Genomic DNA, 20,126 nt, shown 5'->3' with positions numbered 1-20,126 from the left:
ATAAACTGAATTATTAAGGAAAAACTAATACATTAAGACTGAAATATTAAGTTTTCAATACTTAAAAAAATTTCGGGCCATCTTTAATATTATTTGATTTTGTATAATATTGTTGATACGACATTCAATATACCTCAATATTTAAAATATTGTTTAATATTTTCCAAATATTATACAACATTGTGGTGCTTCTAGGGTTAAATAATTATTTTAAAATCATATTTCTTTTTAATTATTATTAAATTTCTATTTCATAATTTATTCTTTAATTCAGTTTAATTTTTACTATATCATAATAATATTCTTAAATCATTTCCGTTTTTATTCGCGTATCCACTTTAAATTGATCATCTTGGATATCATTTTTAGGAAATATATGTATATGTGTTGCGCCATATATAACAAAACATGTATTTTAAAACAACAGTAACAAAGATATTTGCAATTGTAAACAATATGTACTGCTTTTATATGTAGTAAAGTGTATTCTATGACTTGGTGAAATGCTAGATTAAAATTTTCTTGAAGATTGAAAAACATTTTTTAAAAAACTAATATAAATCTTCGGAATATCATCAGATAGGATGGATCACTTGCACGAGGCTATTTATTGATTTTACTAATTTCGATGTTTTAGTTCTGGTAAATCTGAGCATGGTCATTACCACAACTTTTACTATGATGTTTACTGCAATGGCTCCACAACTGTCTATAACTATATTTTTGGAGATAATTGAAGGTACGTCAATTATTTCCATATTCTACTAATAAATACTTAATTTTTTTTTTACTTGAATTTAAGTTAGAATAAGTTTAGCATATAACTAAGTAAACAATAGTTCTGAAATCGAGTAACACTTTTTGATGTTTTGGTGTTGATATTTAAAATATGTCAAATGATTTTTTTGATGTGATGTGAGATTTATGGTAAGTTTAAATTTTATTTCGCCGTTACTTGACTTCTGAAATTAAAATCTTCCAATTTATTAAATAATTCTTCAAGTTTTTGTATTTGTAGAAGTGTAATGCAGAAGTTAAGTGATTTTTTTTATTGTCGAAATTGGCGCCAAAAAATATGTAAAATCATATATTTTAACTACACCCAATTTGTTACTTGCAGTATCCGATTATAGATTAGCTTTTTAATTAAGGAGCATTATTATAGGCATTACAAAATTACGACTCCGCCGTAATTTAAAAAAAATTTTTTAACTATATTTTTAGAGTAATTTAATTGTTTGGACAAGAGTCGTGCGAACGAAATTATTCAGATTAAAATCGCGTTTTTTTTTTAAATTTTAAAACATTAATCTAACTACTTTTCTAATTAATTAATTACTACAAGTGGAATTTTATATTATAACTAAAAATTAGATTACTTTATATTTAAAAAAATGTTTTACTTTATAAAATTTAAAAAAACTAAATCTTTTAATTAATCAGTATTTAGGCTATGTTAACACTTTCAACGCTACCGATGAGATGTCTCGTCTCTCAGATACTTCCAATGACATGTTTCTGTGGGCTAAAATTTGCCTCTTATGCCAGTTTAGATCGGTTGAACTTTCTAATACATATGTGAAGAATACTTTTACTTTTATCTAAACTGGCATAAGAGGCAAAATTTAGCCCACAGAAACCTGTAATTGGCGTTGAAAGTTAAAAAATTCTATTATTTATTTTATTGTTTAGTTGATATTTTCATTTTTTTAATACTTGAGATACTGAAATCAACTTTTTTGTTAACGAACTGTTAATTACATTTTTTACATTCCATTTGTCAAAAAATTGTTATTTAAAATTGTTTGTGTAGAAATTAAAGTAAAACCAATAAAAAAAAATGGTTTTGGTAATTTGACAGCAAGTAAAAACTAAGAATAATCACTGAAGAATTGTTTAAGGGCCTGTAAAGGGTTTATTTGCCTCTGATTACTTTATGCGTAATTTATAAGAAATTTCCCTGTTTTCTTTTCTTTTATTCTCAAAATACAAAGTTAAAATTGAGAATTACTCATTTTGCTGATTAGGATTTAGAATTTGGCAATTGAAGAAATAATTTTCTTTCTTTTCCTATCCCAATGTCATTCATTTTATCTGTTGGAGACATTGAAATATAATTATGAAATGTTTCTTATCTGCGTTTTCAGGAAATATAATTATGGAATGTGTACATGGAATCTGAAGAATTAAAACTTTCTTATATGGGTTCTGGAATTGTATCTTTTAAAAATATATCTTAAAAGCTTTATCTTAAATTTTTACTGTCTGAATTCAGATCTAGATTTATTTTTGTTTACTGTTTTCATCATTTCACTTTTCAGTGCTTTGAAGTTATTAAATTATTATTATAAAGAAATTTTTTTTACTTGCCCTTACTATATACGCGGCATTGTCGACTTCTGTGCAAACTCATTATGCTCGACATAAAAGTTAAATATAATAACAGTCAAATGGAGTAATAAGTAAAGTAATGAATTATTTATTTTTATAAATAAATGGAAATATGAATTTATTTGGAAATTAATAAAAAAAATATTTTTGCAAAAAATTAAATTTTATAACAATCTTGGTACATTGGAAAGTCATTCAAACGCAACTCTCTTTTTGTATTCATTGCACTATTGTTTTTCTGCATATCTATCTAGAATTGCTGCTATAAGCTTATGGCCATCATTTTTCTGCTGCAATACACTTGTAAATTTCATAGTCTAAACGTTACAGAGGAGCGAGTAGAATCTTTTTTCTATGAGTAAGTATATCTAATAATCATCCACTGAGTATGGAAATATTTATTTCTTATGAGAATAAACAAGGCTCCTTTAAATTTCCTTTACTATTCCTGAGGCCTAGAAAAATATTTGATCTTTTTAAGTCCACAAAAAGTTATTGAAGAATTGGTGAAATGTGCATTTATTCAATTTTGGGAGTGAAGCAAAAACCAGTTTGTGACAGGGTTTTGCTTTCAATATTCCATCAATGATAAAAGGTGTTGAAATGGGAATACTGCCATTTCTCTCTGTGAAGTTTAGGGGAAAAGAAAGCAATTAACCAGAACTTCTAAGGAGTTGATAGATTCAGCTACTAGAGATAATATTTGTATGCATTCATTCTGTCTTCACTGTGTTTAATTGCAGAAATGAAAAGATCATAAAGCTGAATTGTTATTCATATAACTCTGGCAAAGGGATTTTAAATTTATTATGAGTAATGAAGGGTTTGCTGTAAAAAAGGAAGCCCCAATTATTCAAGTTTGCTGGAAGCTGTAAAAAACTTTTGAAAATTCTAAATTCAAGATTGTGTGAAGATTTTTCTTCCATCAATCTTCTTAATTGTTCTTGCATATTACGACAGTATTTTTACTCAAAAATGTATTTTCCAGATGACATGGCATATAGTGGAATGTTGGAGTTACCTCTTTCTTGCAACCAAATAGATAATTTGTTTACCCGTATGAAAAATATATTACACTAAAAATGCAGTTTACTATAATATTATTTTATCTAAAGTAAATTAACAAAAAATATATACAATTAGGCTTTAAAAACAAAAATTGTATTCTTTTTAATTATCACACTCCCCCTCTGTAACGTTGGCTCATCTGCTGCGTTGTCGGGTTATAGGCTATCGTAGAACTATATATCATTTTGTGGGACGTATTTGTGAGCTAGTTCCATTACATCTTTATGTTTTGGGCTCTTAAGTGGAAGAGAGTAGGAATAAGATGGCTGGATCTTGTTTAACATTAATGGAGTAATGTTTTGGATGTTGAATATTCTTACTGTCTTTTACAGAGTAGTGCAACGCTCTCTTTACATAATATGTTTCCTGTATTAATTTGGGATTTTTCATAAGTAAAAACTCTGTATTTCATTATAAAATACTTTTGTTACCATTAGAAATGATGTAAGGAGTTTCCAGGAAGAAACCTTTTAATAGGTCAACAAAGTTGAAAATCATTCCTTAGGTAACTTTAGTAACAACAAACTTTTTACTTGTCTTCTCTATGATACCAGTCAACTCGCACAGTAGAAAAACTATTTCTACTTTCCTTGTACGTCTTTCTCTGTTTTTTGTTTTGTTTCCGAAGGCACAATTAGTGGGGGAAAATGGCGGTAGCACTAGAAGCTACCTTTATATTGCAACAAACTAATGAGACAAACAGCTCTATTGCTTGAGTAACGCAAGAACTAACAATTGGAGTGACATCTTTCTGGCACCAAACAAACAAGTTTTTATTTTACCATATGATAGTACATGTAACCAAATTCTCCTAGGTTGGAGCCAAATTCCCCAACCATATTCCCCTAGATTGGAGCTACATCCTTTTTGCAGCAAACCCTTCAAATGTTTCCAGGCATCAAAATTTCATATGTAGGCTAAGAAAATACTCCTAACTTCATCTAGCTGTAAATCATACATTATGGTTCCTTTGAAGTGTCATAAGGAATATTAATATGTAGTATAATAACTTAATAATAATTTTACCGGTTTAAGTTGTGGGGTTGAACATGAAATCTAGGAACAGACATTGTAAGCTGTTTATTAGACTGAATTGGAGAAGAGAGGAAAATTGTAACATCAATTATCACATTTATCTTGGGAGAAAATTTAGACTAAGAGGTTATAGGTATTAAAAAAAGCTATAATAAATTGTCGAACATTTATAATAGTTTAAATAAAACAGGGAAAATTTTAAAAAGTATAAAATTAGAAATATATTTAAATTTTTTTCTATATGAGTACATTTTTTGCAATCCCCCAAAAGTATGTGTTAAACAAAAATAAATATCTGATAAAAATTTCTGATCAATATTTGCTTTATTTTTTCAAAGAATAGAAAATCAATATTCACTTTATTTTTTCAAAGAATGAAATATCAATATCTGCTCTATTTTTTCAATGAATAAAGAGTTAAAAAGTGCTTGCAGTTTTTTCTGTTGTTGTAATTTTTTTTTGTTGGAATTCACTGATAGAAATAATTTTTTTTTTTAAAAATTGAATCATTGTAATGCCATTTGAAATCATAGAACATTTTTATAATGGATTTTTTTTGGTTAATAAATTTATGTAAGTATAAAAGAATTATAGGCATTTTTTTACCATTGTATATTTTTTACAAAGTTTAATTTTTCAAGAAAGGATACAAATATCAATCTGAAATCTTTATGAAGGACTTCCTTTTATATATTGCATACTACGTGGAGTTAAAAGAATTTCATCCAGATCGGGGGAAAAAAAATTGGTATTTATTAACTAATAGTGAAAAAGTGGTTATTTATTGGGGAAAATACAATTTTATTCATGTGTGTAAAAAACATAAGCTTGTTTTCTTCTTGTAAACTAGAGGCAATGTGTTCAAATGTACTCATAGGTTGTGATGTTTTTGAGCTACCTTTGGTGAGTTATGGTTCTTTCACTGTTAATTTATAAGTGACAAAAAAATTTGATATTTTTCAGATTTATATATTTTTAAAAATTTATTCCTGGTCTATTTAAGCCTGATCTATTATTTTGATTATTCTTATTATTTAATGGCTCGTTATATGAGACATTTCAATCTATAACATTCCTGTTTAAAATCTTTCTCTCATATTATAGTATTTTACTTCAATGAGAAAAATCCATATTACAATATTTATACCTCTTTCTCTTCTCCAGTATCTGGGAGCAAATATAGTGAACTTGTATAGTTATAGATATAGTTTTAGATGTTCACCTAACAACTTAAACAATAAAATTGCTGTTTTGTAGTTTTTCCAAGTTAAAGTGTAATTCAATTGAACTGTTTTAGGTGTTTTATTAAAATATTATTTTTAACTGTTTTATTATTATTTTAAAATTGTTTTAATGTATGTAGTCTAATATTTTATTAAATATTCAAGGATTCTTTGCAAACAAAGCAAATAAAATTACATGTTTGACGTTGGAATAAAAAAATTATGTATATAAAAAAGAAGTTAAAATCAGAAATATGAGTCAATTTTCACCAATCATTCCACAGCCAAAAACATTTTATGATAATTTTATAATTTTATTGAAAAATTAGACTTGAGGAAGATTTTATTTGTTTCAATACATAGTTCATCAATAATTGAAAAGTTTGTTTATAGATCTTGTTGGTTGTAGTCAATCAACAATTCATACAATAAGTAATACAATCAACAATTCATTTAGACAAGGTGAAATTGTATTCATATGGGATATTGGCCATTTTTTAAAATCTAGTATGTTCAAATTCAAAAAGGCAAGGAATTGAAAGGATTACCTAAAATTTTCCGATTGTGGAAAACTTCCCCAAATGTTTCGTAAAATTATGTAACTAGAGAATAATGCAATTACTGTTGAATGAGCCTATTGAAATGTGAGACATTTGCTGATGTACATTGAGAATGTTAAAGAGTGCATATTTTCTGCGTTAAAATCCAAATCATATTTATTTATTGCAAAGATTTGACACTGCCTGTCAGAGATTTTTTTTTTTTTTTTTTTTGTTATCGACCAAATTATTTAACTATTTTTAACATCAGAATAGAAAAGTTGTCTATTTTTGTAATTTTTGGAAGTGGATGTAAAGAAAATCGTCTCTTTTTGCTAGAACGCTTTCAATGCCATGAAAGCCTAAAAACTGTAAATAGCATTTATGGGTTTAAATGAAGATTAGCATGCTGATATCATCAAAATTAGTGCAAAATACAATAGAAGAAAAAAACTTTTTAAAAATTTATTTATTTATTATTATTTTTTAAACACCTCTGTGTTTTGAAGCATGAATGTCAGGGCTTCATATATATAGGATTTTGGATAAGAACTAATATTCGCTAGAAGTATGAATAGATTAAAAAAGAATGATGAAACTATTACAAAATAAATATTTCTCCTATTACAAAATCAAAGCCATTTCTATTCTTCTGAATTCAAGTGACTTTAGGAAAAAGAATGCAATTCGATTTTAACATAATTTAGAGCTTTATGAATGTTGTGATCTTCAGTTTTGTAATATTTGAGGAGAAATATCAAAATAAAATAGGTTTTTAACAAAAATTTAGATGACTGAGAATCTTATCAGAAATTGTGGGTGATAATTAAGATTCTGATGGTTCTACCCCATGGTCGGTTGAAAATCCAATAGGCAGTCCCCATTGTTAAAAGGGTATTTTCTTTTATGAAAGTATTGAGAATGAAAATTTAATGTGTTTATTTTAGGTAAATTGAAAAAATGTAGTGGAATGGGTACTTTCTCAATCATAAACTAATAATTATATGTTAAAAAAAAAAAAAAATTCTTACTCAAAGTATGTTGAAGAAATAGATGAGCAAAGATTACAATCTCAAAATGATAATAAGAAAAAAAACTGAAAACACATTATAGATGAAGCTATTAATTGAAATTCAAAAAGGAGAAAATTGAAGGGACAATTTCTAGTTGGAAAAAAGAAAAAAAAAGTATGGAATAGAAATTTTCAATGAATAGTAGAATGAAATAATTTTAGGAACAGAAGCTTTAAGAGAGCAATTTAGAATGTAAATTTAAAATATTTTAATGGCACACTCTTTCTAATTCCTTTCTTTAAATGAAAATAAAAATTTGTTGATTCACATCTGTCTCTAACATTTTCTCTTTCACTCACCTAAGCACTTGTTAAAATAAGGTTAAGATTCTTTGGAATTTGCCTTTTTCTGAAATGAATTTTGTTTCAGCTTAAGTGAAATTATGTTTGTGAAGTGAGCATCCAGTAGAAATTTGTGCGAAATTAGCTTCTAGTAGTATCCAAATGTATTTGGGGCGTAAGAATTCTTCACTTAGGCATCTACAAGTAAGGAACTAGTTCTTAAATTTTTTATGAATAAAGGGTGGAACCTTGAATGAATTCCACACCATTTCTTATTTAAATCTGTGACTTTAAGTAGTCAATATTTTATTCAACTTATACACTCCATTTGTACCAGAATTATATTTATGGTTCAAATCGCTGGTTCTGTATGAATCTTTTTTTATAAGAATATCCTTTAGTTAATTAGATTTGAAGAAATAAAAATTTTATTGGAAGAATCAATTCTTTTTGCAGTAGTATTAATTCCAGTAGTAAAGAAATGCTATTCCATCTAATTTATAATCAAGTGCACTAGATTATTGAAATTTTTGTTTTGTCAACATTGAAGATTTTGTTTTCTGAAACAGAAGAAAACACTCCCTTTTTGACATATCTGGTATTCTGCTTAATTTAATATACATTTGCAATAAGAAAAATTTCTTTCTTTCATATAATAGTGACAATTGGCCACTTTTCCCAATTGGGGACACAGAAATTTAATCAACTGTATTAATTAATTAATGAACTATAAAGTTAATTATTGCATTATTAACAGTTAATTAATGGATTTTTTAAAAAAAACTCTTCAACCTCTGAAATTTAGAAATTTAGGATTGTTTTGCAATTTGTTATGAATATTTATATAATGCATTTAAAAATGTGAAAAATTCATTTTTATGAATTTTTGTATTTAAAAAAAAACAAGTTATCTATGAATTATATGTAATTATTTTTTTCGAATCAGCATGAATGAAATTTGATTTTAAATTAATTTTTGATTTGGTATTCCCAGTTCGAATATTGATCTGTGAACGATGGTAAAGAATGGTAGTTATTAATAAGTATATTATATTTTAATATTTTTGTGAAAATTATAAGTTAACATAACATGTTATTAGGTTATCAACATAGTAATTTATATGAATATTGTAATCTGATAGCAACTGAAACTTTTTCAAATATACAGAAGGCAAATTTATACATTTTTAAGCTTTATGATGTACTTTGTAGTTTTTCTTCCTTATTTTGTTTAGTTGCAATTCTTTGATTTTAATGTTAATTGGACAGTCTTATTTTTTATTACATCTTTCTAATTTAAAATCAATGAACTGCAAAGATGTATGTAATCATATTTTTATTTAAAGTAGAAGAAGAATTTGCTGATTCCTCAAATCTTTTATCATTAAAAATAGTGGCATAATTACCAGAAAGAGCAAGAAGATATAAATGGCCTTATGAGGAGCCAAGGAGATTAGTGCATTAAGTTATCTTTTTAAAATAAATATGAAGAAAAAAACGAAAAATAATACCATGCTGTCTGTGTGTATTTTGCTTTAAGAAAGCCACTAAAAATGACCATGGGAAAAAAAAAGTGTTCAGGACATCTATACATAGTATAAAATGAAGTCTCCTGTATGTTTGAATGAAGCGTCTGTATGTTTGAAACACAAAAACTCAAGAAATAGTTAACGGATATTAGCGATATTTATATAATTTTGTAGAGCATTTAGTGGGGAAGGTTTTATTATTTTAAAGTCATATCAAAATAAAAAAAAGTTTTATAATTGCGATTTTAGTTATTCCACATGCGCGAAAACCTCAAACTGCGCATGTGCAAAAAGCAAGAGCTGTTTATGCGCATGCATATGCGATACATTTCTTTATTTACGTCTGATTTTAAACAGCTATTCAAATCTCAATATGCCCAAAAGAAGGAAATCCAACCTTGACCGGAACACATTAAATGCCAAAAATCTTCGTTTGGGTATGACCGGAGTTTAATATCCTGCTTGGCGCCATTTTCAAAATTTTGCGGAGTAAGGAAAATGAAGAGGAAACAAACTTTCGGTTAGCGAATATCAGAGAAATAATGAACGTAGAGAAGGAGTATTTCTGTTGAGCGAAGCAACCGTCTCTCATTAAAATCTCATGAGAAGTGAAAATTTTCATTATATCAAATTATACAGAGTTGATAAACAAATGTGGAACAGTGTGTACAATGACTTATTTCTATATTTTAAAACGGATTTTCTATTGTATATTTTTAATAGATTGTTTTGTCTACGGACATATCATATTTATACTGTTAAAGTTTAAATATTTCTAAATGTGTGCTATAAAAAAATTGTTTTGTAGCTATTTTTGCTAATTTCTAGATATATTTTTATTTTTTAATGAGGTGGCGTAGCATGTCCATGTCATATCAGGTGGAGGCTAGTCGTAAGTTTAAAGCCAATTTTTCTTCTTGGATGCTATGCCACGGGCAGCGCTATGCGGGTACTGCTCGTTATCTATAAACTTACTACCCGCAGAATAAAAATTTTATATCTTAATCAGGATAATAATTCTGTTATAGATTATTGTTGTTAGGTTCCAATCAAAATATCTCGTACGAAATAAAATTACAATAGGTAGGTAATATAAATATTTTGTATATTAAATGCCAGTTCAAATATATATATATATATATATATATATATATATATATAATATGCAAACATGTTTTAGCAGTTGCATGACCAAATAAAAGAAACTTTTGAAATTTTAAAACTTCAATCGCTTTCACTGCTGGAGGTATCATTTATGTACAAAGAATAAGTGATAAGAAATGCATTAGTCTACCTCGTGACACAAGAGCAGAAAATTAAGGATTTTTTATCCCTTCTCTCAGAGCTTGAGAACTTGCTGAATTTGGCAGTTTTATAGAGCTTTATTTAATTAAATAAAAAGTTGGAATTGGCTCAAGAAATCAGAATCAGAATCATTTTAAAGAAAACTGGGTAATTTAAGATAAAAGCTTGGAAATGAATTAAGATTTAAATTCGATGAAGAGATATCATTACATATATATATATGTAATATAATAGTAATGAAGGAAAAGAATACAGTGTTTAATTACTTATTTTACATTTTTGCCCAGAATAATAAGAATATTTAATTCAATTTGAAAATGAATAAGTAATAATCTAGTATCTTATACACATGAATTATTATACTTCGACTCTGTAAAGAAAAATCATCTATAATATTTTCTCAAAATCTATTAATTATTTAAATATTTCACTATAGATAGAATAGTTTTATTAGATAATTTTTCTAGTTTTAAGTTTAGATCTTAATTAAGTTTTATAATTTTATGTAAATCAAAATTCCTTTATTTTCAAATTAAAATAACAGGTAGTGGCATTAATATTCTAATGGCAGCTTCCAGGTTTGAATAAGCTAGCAAATTTTGATCATAGATGATATTTAAAATATGCTCACAAGAAATATTTCAAGGATCTTGATGATTAAGCTTAATACATATACTGTAGTTCTTACAGGGTTTCCCGGATGTTAAAACTATTTTTATTACGCACACAAATCACAGTCTGGTGTTTCATGCTCATTTGTTTTACTAGGTATTAATTAAATAGATTATTTTTTGCTTGATTTGTTGGCATACTTATTTTTAAAATGAATATATTTTTTAAAATAATTGCTCAATATACAAGTAGACATTGAATAGATACAAATGCATCATTATTCTTGTTCATCAGTTTCATTTTTTTTCCTGTTTTCTATTTTAATTCATCATTATTAAGTTATTATTTTTTAGTTATTAAGTTAATGTTTTAAGCTAATTAAGTTATTATTTTTTTAAATAAACAGAAAAGAATGTAAAGTGCTACTTCTTCAGATTTTATGAAACCATGACGACATGCCCAAAAACACCAAAACTTTCACACATTCAGATAGTTCTGATGATGATTTGCCTTCCATTCCATGGCTTAATAACTTAACTGCAACACCTCGGAAAAAGGTATGAATCTTCATTTCCTTATAAAGTTTTTGTATGAGTGTCAAAATCTTAGTTTTCATGATTTGTTTTTTTATAACTAAACAGAAAATAAAGCTTGTCTTGTAACTGTATGGTATATTTTGGTCTTTATTTATTTCATTTTATAAGGATTTTTTATTTCAAGTATCCAATATTTTACCTCAAAACGCAGGTAAAACAGGTATGCATTTAGAATGTCAGATGTAGGAATTTTAGCTTTAAATTTTAAAATTTGTCTAAGAAACTTTTTTATAAGTATTAATAAAACTCAATATGTTTTGTTGATATTGAAAACAAATTTCATTATAACAGCAATTGTCTGTTCTATATAAAAGTTGCATCCATTTCTTTTTCTACAATAATATGAAATGATAGTGCAAACAAATATGTATAACAAATCAGCTAACATGATACAAAATATTAAATAAACAATTTCTACATTCAATTTTAACATGAGCTTTAAAGTGCCTTGAGTAATCATTGTGACTTGCCGTCTACTAAATTTTATAACTGTGGTAGATTTTCCTGAATGCCACAAATGTACGTACTTTATAAGTATATATTATTTATTACTAGCCGTCTTTGTCGACCAGCTGGTTCGCCAATCTTAATGCTCGTTATAATTTTAATAAATATTTTATGTAACTCCTATTTTAATAACTTCTTCATCAAAATATGTTAAAACTTCAAATTTTGATAGTCATATAATTCACTCATAATATTATAAAGGCCTTCAATCATAACATAATATGTATCTCCTTAATTTTTTGTTAGCTCCCGTAGAATTTATGCTTTAAATTAAAGTGGAAATGATTAAACTGCAATTAATATAATATTTTTTACTGAAACAAAGCATTTTATTTATAATATGATTACTGAAAATGGAGTTGCTGAGCATTTATGGGCACTAAAGAATATCTTTCTAAATTTATGTAATATATTAAGAATTTTTTAACAAATTTTTCTCAGATTCATCATGAGCTGATCGTTTAATTAACAATTTTTTATTTTAAATGCATCAAAAACTAAGAAAATAAACAGAATTGTTTAAAATAATTAGTCGAAAACAGGTATAAAAAAACTACTTTAAAAAAACAATATACTTAAAACTATAAACATATACCAAAGATATATAACTAACAAAATGCAATTTAATTACAAAAGCACACAACTAACCTAAAAATAATTTCAATCTAGTCCGAATGCGTTGAAGATAGTTAACAATCAGAACACAATGTGCATGCGTGAATTTTTTACGCCAGTTGGGGTAACGCTAAGCAGATTAGAAATTTTTAATTCCCTTTATTCTGTTTTATTTTAATTCAAAAGTATTTCATAACGAATCTGAAATATCGACTAATTAACAATGTTTAATTTTAAATGCATCAGACACTAAGAAAATAAACAGAATCATTTGAAATAATCGGTCGAAAGCATGTAAAGCCTACCCTCATTAGGGTGGGGAAAAAAGACTGAAGTCTTATGCATTTGGTGGTGGGGAAATGAAGATTATTTTTTGATGGGAAAGTTACTTTTTAATTAATAATTAAAATTGTAATTAAAAATTCAAAAAAAGTGACTCCAGGTGCGCATTCCCAACCTTCAAGGTATACATGTACCAAATTTGGTAGCTGTAAGTCAAACTGTCTGGCCTGTAGAGTCCTAACACACACATACTGAGCTTTATTATCAGTATAGATGATTTAGTTAACAAATTTTTCTTCCTTTGTTAAGAGCTAAAATTGAAAATTATTTTTATATTTTTTGGTAGTGATGTAATGAAGTTTTTCTTTCTGTAATTTGTTTCATTCTCTTTTTTTGGGGGGGGGATCAGTAAATTGAGCCATTTAAAATATGAACTATACTAAAAGATGAACCTAATATTCCGAGCGATTGTTCTTGTTATTTAAAAAAATTTTATTAAAAAGTTTCAATTTAGGAGACATGTTTGTTAGGCATGCTCCAATAATATTTATATATCAGTGATGTTTCATCTGTATCATATTGGAAGCAACATCTTATAAGAAATGAGAAGATGAATATATATCACTGTTTGAATCAGTGTATAATTAGATATTAAATAATGCTGACAGTTACAATTTCCATGCAGTGTTGATTATTTGACTTGACTCCATTAAAAAAGTTCATGTATGGAAAGAGCAGAACAAATGCAACCAATTAAAAATAATGCTACTAAAATTTTCTATTTGAATTTAAAGTTTAAAAATATTTTGCTAAAGATATGATTTTTATTGTTATACATAAAAAACTGTATTATTGGCAAATTAATCTGATCAATGAAGGTGAGTGATAAATAATGTTGAAATGAAATCATTTAATTGTTTCTATGTAATCAATACAATCGTAGTTTTCTGTTTCTTTTTTATATTTATGTATCAGCATTCAATTGATTGAATTCCTTTTGTTTATTTGCTATAAAAGCAATTTCCTTTTTTAAGATCACAAAGTTTTCATTCCAAATTAAAAAAGAAAGCAATTGTTTATGGTGAAAATGTTATTTATAAATTTTTTAATTGCATTTGAAAGAAATTCAAATATTTTACGCATTTAAAATTTTTTTTATCTTAATACTGACATATTGATTTTCTACTTAACTCCAGCCTTTTATACATTTTCTTAAATTTTTAATTTTTTTGCTGCATTTTTTAAAAAATTGCAAGACAAAAATATATTGGAGTAATCTTTGTTTATCTAAATAGCATTTTGAATCTTGGTGGTTCATAATATTTTTAAAATATCTTTAGACTCAAATTAAAGTCTTAGTTAAAGGTTTATACTTGTTTTCAGTTATTTCAGTTCTAATTCAGTTAGTTCAGTTTTCTAATAAAGAACAAAATTTATAATTGAATGATCTACATGGGAATGTTTTTTACTGAAATTTTTTAAATCCTCCTTTTTTCTCTGTCCTCTATTTTAAATTTGGATTGTTTTAATGTGATAGTATTTTTTAAAACATGGTACTCCTTCTTCCCCAAAATTTTACTTGTACCTGATATATTTTTTTGTTTTTATGGTTAGGTTTTAATTTTCAAAAAGAGTAAAGGGAAAAAAAATTTAAGAATTCCTTTTAATAAGACATCTTTAATTACTTTTTGCTACACATTTTCATTTTTTTGTCATTTTTTTTGCAAAATAAATATATTTAAATTTATTTACATCCATAAATTTATCATAAATCTCAGTCTTACCTATAAGTAGAAATAACTTAAGTTACAATGTGGTGAAAGCTTTGTGGTATATCATTACACTGAGGCGAGTAGTTCTTAATATGATTGTAATACAATTAAGAATTTTAATACATTTTAATGAAAGTTAATTTCAAATACTAATATTATATATAATAAAAGTCAGTATTTGAAATAAAATTTAGATATATGAAGAATTTTAAAACATAAATGCATCTGTATTACAATTTTTTGTCTACCATACAGTTTGTAGATTTCTGTTTTGTAATTTGAGTTGATTATAACTCAAAAGCTGGCGTCCTGGCATAGGGGTAGTGCGTCTTCCCCATGTTCTGGGCATCCTGGGTTCGAGTCCCGGTACGGGCATGGTTGTTCTTCCTCCGTTCTATCTGTGAGATGTGTGAATGTGCCCCCCTGTAAAAAGGGGCTTGTGCAAGCGAATGAGATGTGTGAGTAGCTAAGACGTACTCTTGGCCCTAGTTGGCGCTACTAAAAACAAGAGACGCTCCCTTGGCTTAAAATCGCTGACTTCGTCAGCGAGCTTGTGCATGGCAAGTGCCATTATAAACAACAATATAACTCAAATAACTATATCATTAAAGTGGGCCATATGTGTACAGAGTGCCTGTTTATTTGTTTTTCAAGATTGTTTTAGTGGCTTTAAAGCAGGCTTCTTGACTTCTCCTCTGTAAGAATTTTTAAAATTATATTTTATTAAAAAAAAGTCTTATTATTGTTGTTGAGTCTCATTATCAGTTTTATTGTATTTAACCACATGCTGAATCTCTAATTTTACCTTAAAATGTGATAATAATTATTTTGCATTTTGATATTTCTTTATTCAAATTGTGTATTTTATTAAAAATGATTTTGATTTGTAAAGCAGTTTATTTCCGTGGTTTCTTTCCTCCTATATTATAGTTTTCAAATTAATATTTCTCTTATTTCATTTTTAATTATTTTGAAACTTTATTGAGATTCTAATTTTATGTGTAGAGCGGTTATTAAATAATTGCATATCTGGTTCCTTCGTACTGTTGAAAAGAGTAGGAATTTTATTTGAAATTATAGTCATTGACAACTCAAGATGATGGCACATACAAAGTTGTGAGCAGTTGTGTCACTGATGAATGAACTAATATGTGTTATAACCAGGGTTGCCATGCCACTAGGAGAACATGGAAAAACTGGAAAACACTAAGAATTTAAAAATTGTCAAAAAAAAAAAAAAAAAAAAACTGGGAAAATGCTGGAAAATATGAAAATTTTCATAAAAACAGGAAAAATACAGGGAATTTTTTTTTTAGTTATTTTTCCCCTTTCAAATAATGCAAATCTCTAAAGATTGCAAAAATGAAAAATCGCAGTCATAGCTCTTAAAAATGTTTAAAAAAATACCATTTGCAAATGTGTAATGCAGAAACTCACTCTTTCTCCCTCTCTCTCCTTTCTTTCTCTGTATAGGTAATTCCAGTTTCAGTTATTGAGACAGTTGCTCTTTTTCTATGAAATTTTCGAATTGCAACTAATGAGCAGGCACAAGATTTCTGCAACTGCATGAAAGAATAGAATACATTTCTCTGGTGGGATTAGCAGCATTCAATCTGCAGAAGCAGTGTAGTGGTTACCATACTTGAATTTATTGAATCGTTTGTTTATTATTTGAGAAACTGAGCTTATTAAAAATCAAATAGAGAATTTATTTAAAACAATAAACGGCTTAAAATCTGTATTTAATACAAATTGGGCAGATAAAAAAAAAAAAAAAAAAATCAATCCTGGTATTGCTGAATGGGCTTGAGAAGTTCTGCAAAATTTGTTTATTGTGTACTTCACACTTTGTAAGAAATAATAAGTCTAAGTAATATTGGAAAACAAGCACTTATTAGTCATACCAAAGAAGAAAATAAACAAGACTTTATGCAGCTCAAAAGAGTCATCATTGATGTTAGTATTTAGAAGGAATACAGGAGATGACATGTCAAATCAGAAAACATCAAATTTAATGTCCGCAAATAAGCCGATTTCGAACTATTTTTTTTAATTCAAAAACAATCATTTAAACAATCATTATAACAAAACAATCATTTAAAGAAAAACTTTTATAGAATTTAAAACTTGTTATGTCACATTCGTCCTTTATGCATTTTATGATAGATTGGAAATAATTTAATATATGTTCACTGATAGTAAACATATGTTAAAATATGAAACAGCTAAAAAAATGTGCATTAGACCATACAAAAATGTCATGCTTGATTTGTTACAGATTAGCTTCATGAAACTGATGGCTAAAAAAATCTACAGAATTGCATAAACTGATGCCCAAATATATGAATTGTATACAAATGGAATAAATAAAAATAATCTTGCTTGTAACAATTTTTAGTTAAGTAATCATTAAATTATTATGATAATAAATTATGATATTAAAAATGTTTTGTTTTTTTATTTTACCCATGTCGTTTAATTTTGTGCGACTTACAATTAAAGAGCACGTGAGGTAATATATTCCCCCCCCCCTGCTTAACATATAAATTTTTTCTTGCTAAATTCTAGATAATAAATAAAAAAATTGTTTTTTTTTTGTTTGTAATTATAAAAATTTTTTAATATGCTATTATTAATAATAATGTTAAATTGTTGCTTTTTTTCACTCCTTAATATCATTATAACTAGCTCTTGAGGGCTATTCCTGCATTTTTTTATATCTTGATAATACATACAGGGAAAACGCTTGTAATTTTTTTCTAGATTTCAGTGGCAACCCTCGTTGTAACATGCCTTAGGATTGTAGAAAGAATTTCAAGAAATTATGAAACTTTCATTCTAATTAAACATTGATCAATATTAATTATTTTGTTTAAACCTTAATACTTTTTAAATATAAACTTTAAAAAAATACATTATGATGACAATTTGTATTATTTAACTGTTGTAATGATGTACCATGGATTTTTCCTGAAACAGTGATCGTGAGTTGTCATTAAAAAACAAGAATTTCTGGGTTTAGGTTGCACATGTAATGATTTTTCTCTTTTATTGTTAATAATTATAGACATTTATTTTTATTTTAGACTTTTGATGAGCTTTTCAAAGAAAATACAATTCTAATTGAAAATCAAGAAAAAGAACGGAGCTATTGTGAACAGATTGAAAACATCAAGATTCATGACTCGTGCACCGATGAAGAAAATTTAATTCGAAGTGATGCTGTACTGGATGAAGAGAATTTAATTCTAAGAGATGCTGTACTGGATGAAGAGAATGAGAACAATAATTTTGAAAAGCCATCTCTTCAACTCTTTGGTGAACTTGATCATTTACAATTCTTTACTTGGGATGATCTGACTTTGCTAAAATGTGGATTTGATTCTTCATTGGATTTCTCAGAATTCGAAAAGTTATTGATTAGTCTAAATGAAGATGCGCTTCAAGAAGAGATTAAATGTATTAATTCACTTTTTCTGAAAAAAATTGAGCAGTTGATTCCATTTATTCAATATGCTTTCAAAACTATGTCCCTTCATCCTGATGAAGAATATGTGAGAGCTTGCCAGAAATTTATAAATTGGGTGATACATAAACAGCACGTACAGAATATTTCTATTTCATGTATAGATATTTTCATGGTTTTATTTAATTATGGTAAATGAATTTTTCTTTCTTTCTTTTTTAAATTGCTTTGTTATAGTGCACATTATTTATGCACACATGACTTGCACATTATTTATATTATCTGTCTGATAAAAAAAAATATTGCTTAGCCATAATAGTATTTTGTTACATTTTCCAATAACAAATTAAATAAATTAAATTGCTGAATGTTTGGAAAAGTTTTCAAATGATTGTATAATATTTTTTTATTTTACTATAGTGCATACTGCATTTATAAATGCTATTAATGATCAATATCAATATGAAATATTTTCATGTTATTTTGAGATTTTAGGTTAATTTAACTTTCAAAAATATTAATTCTGAGGATTAAGTGAAGCAAATTTTAAAGATTAGATTTTGAAAGCAAATCAATTAAATAAGGAAAATGATTATGATATATTCTTTGCAAAAATTAATTAAATGATTTTAAAAAACCTCACACCTGTTTGTTTTTCTGCCACTCAAAAAGAAAGGAAAGATTCATTTTCATCAGTTATGAACAAGAGAGTAAAAATATTATATATGACTAAGTTTTGTTGTAAATTTGTACCTAAATAAATGAAATTAATTGCAAAAAACAAGGAATTACTTTGAATATATTCCAGGCAAAGCTTCGTAATAAATTTAATAGATATTTATATCTAATAATTTGTAAGTAATCATTGAGCATATCTTTTTAAAATGCATTTTCTTGAGATTGATATTGATGTTTTAAAATAAAAGATGTAAAGTGTCAAGTAAAAAATAAAACAAAACAATTTTATTCTTTCCCTCCATATAATGTTTGATTTGTAAATATTAAAATTTTATTATTCTCTAATTCACAAAATGTATTACAATGAGATTTATAAATTCTTTAGCTTTTACTGTTTTCTTCCTTTTCAAAATTTTCAATATTGTATTATTTTTGCAAATTATTTAGCACTTAAACTGGAAATGAGTAGTTGCAAAGATATTTATAACATATATAATCTTATTCTTTCATCTTTTATGTTATGTTTCGTAACATGTAGATTGCCATTCACTAGTGAGGCATTTGCTTATAATTTTCTATATTCTCTCAATTTTTGGTGTCTATGATTGTAGTTAAAATTTGTAATTTGACTTATTCATACTTAAGTAAGTCATTGTCATTAGGGTAAAAATATTAATTACAAATTCCTTTTATTTTATTAATTTATTATATGATAATAATCAGATTCATATTTTTCTTATCATCAAAATTATTTTGCTTTATTTTAGGTGTCGATACAAACAAAGAACTTTTTAATCTACTGCCAGAAAGTAAATCAGTGCGAAAAAGTGAAATCAGAAATGAAATCCCCAAACACTGGGCTTTTAATTTAAAAGCAGTACTGAGTTCAGTAGAAGATTTAATAAGTTGTTACAAAATGGAAGAAGATTATCTGTATAATATCTTTATTTATTTATTGTGGATGAGCATGGACGATTTCCTAAAAATAAAATCTAGTCTCCAACGATGTACAGCAATTATTATAAACAGATTTTCTAAAAGAAACTGGCCAATTTGGGTAAGGATAAATATTTTAGTATATAATATAATAATTTTAATTATTTTTATATAATGTATCTTTATTTTGAAGGTACTGCAGGGGGACTAAATTTTTT

General features: G+C 26.5%; 1 protein-coding gene across 7 annotated transcripts in view; it reads left to right on the top strand.

The window, feature by feature from the left end:
• The first annotated feature begins 657 nt into the window (after positions 1-657).
• Positions 658-20,126, top strand: part of LOC129984036 (uncharacterized) — a 47,231-nt gene continuing 27,762 nt past the window's right edge. Inside the window, exons 1-5 of one of the 7 annotated variants that reach the window (XM_056093793.1) lie at positions 753-927; positions 7,699-7,814; positions 11,463-11,613; positions 17,915-18,485; positions 19,740-20,029. In XM_056093793.1, the coding sequence (XP_055949768.1) occupies positions 11,512-11,613; positions 17,915-18,485; positions 19,740-20,029 (963 nt within the window). In that variant the 5' untranslated portion in view covers positions 753-927; positions 7,699-7,814; positions 11,463-11,511. The other 6 variants (XM_056093794.1, XM_056093795.1, XM_056093797.1 and 3 more) reach the window with 6 other exon arrangements.

The sequence above is a fragment of the Argiope bruennichi genome, chromosome 9 (genome assembly GCF_947563725.1).
Source record: "Argiope bruennichi chromosome 9, qqArgBrue1.1, whole genome shotgun sequence".
Lineage (NCBI taxonomy): Eukaryota > Metazoa > Arthropoda > Arachnida > Araneae > Araneidae > Argiope > Argiope bruennichi.
The sequence above is the reverse complement of the archived record's forward strand: the minus strand, read 5'-3'. Positions and strand labels throughout refer to the sequence as shown.